Genomic DNA, 5,472 nt, shown 5'->3' with positions numbered 1-5,472 from the left:
ATGATCTCCATGTATAATACATAAGGGGGGATATGATCTCCATGTATAATACATAAGGGGGGATATGATCTCCATGTATAATAAAATTGGAATGAAACAGCGCTAGGTGTCTAATAATTATTCAGATGAATGAGTATATGGATTAAAAAGATAATTAGTTAAGCTGCTAGCATAGAAAGTAAACCTCAAGAAACTTCGGATAATAAGTCAAAAAATATGCAGCGCTCATAAATTGGGTCTCAAGATCCTCAGGAACCTATTAGCATACAATTGTTCTAAATATACCATTAAATATAAAGCATATAGAACTGGTGACTTCTATGGTGCATCCCCGGTTGGGGAACCGGAACAAAGTTCGTGACTCTTGTGTTGGACAAGCTGAAAGAAGTTTGCACTAACCAGATATCTCAGCACATGGAGCATGGAGTAATTAAGACCTACTCCTGGTACTCTGAAAGAAAGCCACTGGAAAGGATGATGTCATCTGATCTCTCGCCACTAGATGTCATGTTCCCAGGACAGCAGGACGATGATTCCAGAAATGCACATCAGCCAGTAAGGAGATGAATCCAGCAAGCCAGCCAGCATCACACAGGAGACCAAGAGGAACCAGGCACCTTCAAAAAGCCCAGGCTCCCTCCAATAAAGAGAGCCACAGGCCAGAAGCTTTGATAGTGTAGTATTGCATTTAATAAGTAGTAATTCAAAAATGACAAGAAAAACCACACTTACAAAAAAGGTCACAGGAACAAGGGGCAGCTAAAGAATATGTCCAGACAGTGGGGGGGCACCTCCCTGACGCGTTTCGTGTCCACACACGTTTTCAAAGGGGATAATACATAAGGGGGGGGGATATGATCTCCATGTATAATACATAAGGGGGGGATATGATCTCCATGTATAATACATAAGGGGGGGATATGATCTCCATGTATAATACATAAGGGGAGTTGCTGGAGGAAAGTCCTGGATTCTTTGTTGGATACACAGAATATAACTGGATATAACATTTATAGGTAAAGTTGATCCAGGGAATATCTGATTGCCTCTCGGGGGATCAGGAAGGAATCTTTTCCCAGCAGGAGCAAATTGGATCGTGCTTTGCTGGGGGTTTTTTTTGCCTTCCTCTGGATCAACTGTGGATGTAAGATTATAATTTTTTTTTCTATGGTTGAACTGGATGGACTTTTTTGTCTTTTTTCAGCAAGACTACCTATGTAAATGATGGTGGTCTTCAGGATCAGTCCAGTTTTCATCTTGGTTGTTTCCTCACTCTCTGACTAAGGTCCATGAATAAAGAAATGACCTGGTAGGAGATCAGAGGAGCCATTTCCTAGTTCCCTTGAGGGTGGAATTGTAAGCTCCTCAGAGACCAAGCTGCCTGATGTGGGCGGAGTCCTGGTTTGGGGGAACCAATCAGCTCCTGTCTAGTAATCCTCTTTGTCTTTGTATTTTAGTCCATGGCCGGGAGATGAGGAAAACCTCAGAGGATTGTCTCACTTTGTCTCCAGACTGGAAAGTAGAAGATGAGGACATCACACAGTATAGTCCAGGAGAAAACTCGGCTCCCTCCAATGTCCATCCGGCACCTCCCAGTGTAGATGGACCATCGGATTCCTCGTATCCTGAGGAACCTCAGACTGTGCGGGACAAGGCCGGCCTTCCAACAGAGAAGAGGTTCTCCTGTACTGAGTGTGGAAAATGTTTCCATTCTAAATTCAGCCTTAATAGGCATAAAAGATCTCACACGGGGGAAAAACTGTGTTTCTGTTTTGAGTGTGGGAAATGTTTTGTACAAAAAGTTGAACTTGTCAGACATCAGAGATCCCACACGGGGCAAAAACCGTATGCCTGTCTTGAGTGTGGGAAATGTTTTTCAGATAAGTCCAGTGTTAATAGGCATAAAGGATCTCATACAGGGGAGAAACCGTATTCCTGTCCTTGGTGTGGGAAATGTTTTGTACTAAAATTTAAACTTGTCAGACATCAGAGATCTCACACAGGAGAAAAACCGTATTCCTGTCTTCAGTGTGGGAAATGTTTTTCAGAGAAGTCCAGTCTTTACACACATCAGAGAGTGCATACAGGTGAAAAGCCATATTGCTGTTCTGACTGTGGAAAATGTTTTTCAAAGAAGTGCAATCTTTCTGCGCATCAGAAATCTCACACTGGGGAGAAGCCGTATTCCTGTCCTGAGTGTGGGAAATGTTTTTCACAGAAGTCCCATCTTTACAAACATCAGAGATCTCACATGGGGAAAAGCCACTTTCCTGTCCTGAGGGAAATGTTCCTCACTGAAGTCCTGTCTTCCTGTACATCAGGGGTCCCACACAACCCTGGAGGTGTATTAGTGCCTTGAGTGCGGGAAATGTCTTCTAGATGAATGTTGCTGGACATCCCAGCTCTCATGTGGGGAAGAAGCACACCCTGATATACACCTCAGATATACTCCATGGCTGATCTTCATCATGGAAGAAACCGTTCATAAGGAGATCAGAGGTCACCAAAGACATGAAGTGTGAAATGCTCTGTAATGATGGAGAACATTCTCCCGGCTCAGCAAATCTCCTAATGACATTGGTGTTTTAGCCCCATTCACAGAGACGGAATGGACAGGAGATAACCTCTCAGAATTCTGTCCCACGGTGATTGTTGTCCAGGAATTGTCCATTGATGGACTTTGTGAGAGATTTCATGGCCTTGTACACCTGCTGGGAGGGTTTTATGATTTATATACTGATTGTGAATAAAACATTTTAAGCTCTTTATTGATGTGTTTTTCTGGAGTTCCTCTTTATAAAGTCCCATGAGTCCCATTGTGTCTGTATGAGAGCTTTCATCTAGGGTAAGGACTGACCTACACCCCATCCATGCACACTTACCTCTCCGGATCTGCTAAGGAATGGACTAGAGACCATAGATGGCATCCAGGTAGAAATACCACACAGAATAGAAATTCCACATCTAAAAACAAAGGTTCTAGACCAAACCATGACAATACCTACTCTGGATCCCCATCATACCATTCTCCTCACACCCAATACCAACCTTCCCCAAATAATGAACGAAGGGGACCACAATCCCATTCCAACCATCATAGGAGAGGCCCACCTAATAGACCTCAGTATCAAGCCCATAGGGCACCTCCTTCCACTCCTAGGGAGGACGCAGTATAATTACAACTCTAATACACAACAGTGTTTTATAGGGGAAGGAAGGGTCCGAAAAAGGAGCGACACTACAGGGGAAAGAGAGGGGGAGACGCTGTAACAGACTACAACAAAAAGGAGACTCTAATAGACAAGGACATTATTAATTTGAGTGAGAATGAAGTTACCAAGGAGGAATTACACTTATTGAACAAAGGTGTAAAATATCCCCAACCAAGAAACGTCACAAATTACAACTTACATTGATATACGGGAGTTTACCAGACAATTGTCTCTCAAAAGGCATTTTGCCAAGAATCCGATTCCTACCAAAGTTTCCTCTAGTCACTTTGTACATTGAAATCTCTGCAATGCATCCACCTACAACCCCCCACCACAATATCCACCTACAACCCCCCACCACAATATCCACCTACAACCCCCCCACCACAATATCCACCTACAACCCCCCCCCACCACAATATCCACCTACAACCCCCCACCACAATCACTCTTTTATCAATCTCTTTAAAGAGAAAGTCCTGACAGATTTGGTAAATATACCCATTAAGCAGCCACATGGTGGTGACGGCATCAACAAAGCCATGAAGTCCCTCCTCCAGAAGAAGGATTTGGTCATTAGACCGGCTGATAAGGTGGGAGGGGTCGTGATCCTTAATAAAAGTGACTACATTCCAGAAGGTTACAATATTTTAAATGATACAACTACTTACTCTCTCCTCCCAGAAGACCCTCTCCCAGCTTTTAACCACTTGACCTCCTGAGGATTTACCCCCCTTCCTGACCACGCCTCTTTTTGCTTCTCGGCGCAGCACTAATTCAACTGATAATTGCGCGGTCATGCAATGCTGCACCCTAGCCAAATTTACGTCTTTTTTTTCACACAAATAGAGCTTTCTTTCGGTGGTATTTGATCACCTGTGCGCTTTTTATTTTTTACGCTATAAACAAAAAAAGCCAAACATTTTAAAGAAAAACAATATTTTTTACTTTCAGCTATAAAAAATATATAGTAAACTCAAAGTTGGTTATAAATTTAGGTCAAAATGTATTCTGCTCCATGTTTTTGGTAAAAAAAATCCCAATAAGTGTATATTGATTGCTTTTTTGTGGAAGTTATAGCGTCTACAAACTATGGGATAGATACTGCAATTTACGCCATTTTTCTGCTATACAGCGCTGCGCTAGTTTAACGAACAATTGCGCGGTCATGCAATACGGTACATAAATGAAATTTACATCCTTTTTTTTCCCACAAATTGAGCTTTCTTTCGGTGGTATTTGATCGCCTGTGCGCTTTTTATTTTTTGCGCTATAAAAAAAGGCTGACAATTTTAAGGAATATTTTAGACTTTTTGCTATAAAACATGTCCAGTAAAAAAGAATTTAAAAATCAAATTTAGTCATAAATTTCTGCCAAAATGCATTCTGTGACATCTTTGCTAAAAAAAAAAATCCAATACGTGTAAATTAATTGGTTTATGTGAAAGTTATAGCGTTCACAAATGGCGGGAAAGATACTGGGATTTTTAGGTTTTTTAATACTAATAATGGCGGCGATCAGTGACTTATGGCGGGACTGCGGTGGACATTCTGACACTGGGGGGTACTGACATGGGGTCACTGACATCCCCATTGACACCAATACAGTGATCAGTGCAAAAAAAAAAAACAACACTGACACTGTACTAATGGCACTGGGGAGGAAGGGGTTAAGTTTATTATTCAGGGAAAGGGTTATCTGTGTGAGGGGAGTGTTTTCCTAGGGGGCGGGGGTGTGTACTGCAGGGCACACCACTGATCGGGAGAGAGAATCTCTTCTGTCCCGATCAGCGTGTCCTGGAGCTGTCAGGGAACTGACAGAAAGCACAGCTACTGCAGCCCTGCTCTCTGTCAGCGATGATCGCCAGGACATAGCTGATAATGACCGGCTGTGACCCGGCGACTGACATCCACAGCTGTGATCGGCAGGACAGGTAGGGCGGCAGCACGCCTCGCGCACGCCCCCTACCTGTTTATAAAACACACATTTTAAAACGTGCTTTTGCCCAGCAGTGCCGCCCTGCCGCCGTATTTATACAGTGGCTGGGTGGCATGTGGTTAAACGTACTTTGAAACAGATTATCAAAACTGGTTTTGACAATAAGATTTTAAATAAAAAAGAAAAAGCCTTTTTATGTCCAGCAGCCCCTAAACTACCCGTGTTTTATCTACTACCTAAAATTCACAAGGACCCTATTACAGCACCAGGTAGACGATCGTTAGTGGTATAGGGTCGCTGTGTTGTAAAGTAGGAGAGTAT

The 5,472-nt window shown here is 42.8% G+C and overlaps 1 protein-coding gene across 1 annotated transcript; it reads left to right on the top strand.

Annotated features, from left to right (window-relative positions):
• The first annotated feature begins 474 nt into the window (after positions 1-474).
• On the top strand, positions 475-2,768 carry LOC149441218 (uncharacterized). Its single transcript, XM_089657600.1, has 2 exons — positions 475-555; positions 1,631-2,768. The coding sequence occupies exons 1-2, from the start codon at positions 475-477 to the stop codon at positions 2,357-2,359; spliced, it is 810 nt and encodes a 269-aa protein (XP_089513726.1). The 3' UTR covers positions 2,360-2,768.
• The last annotated feature ends 2,704 nt before the right edge of the window (positions 2,769-5,472 follow it).

This window comes from Staurois parvus, unplaced genomic scaffold (assembly GCF_062004578.1).
Source record: "Staurois parvus isolate SC_StPar_1 unplaced genomic scaffold, SC_StPar_1.0 ptg001011l, whole genome shotgun sequence".
In the NCBI taxonomy this organism is placed as follows: Eukaryota; Metazoa; Chordata; class Amphibia; order Anura; family Ranidae; genus Staurois; species Staurois parvus.
This window is presented reverse-complemented; position numbering and strand designations above follow the sequence as displayed.

Coding starts and splice junctions, on each gene's coding strand:
- LOC149441218 (XM_089657600.1), top strand. CDS start 475: ATGATGTCATCTGATCTCTCGCCACTAGATGTCATGTTCCCAGGACAG. Junction 556..1,630: donor CCAGAAATGCACATCAGCCA/GTAAGGAGATGA, acceptor TCGTATCCTGAG/GAACCTCAGACTGTGCGGGA.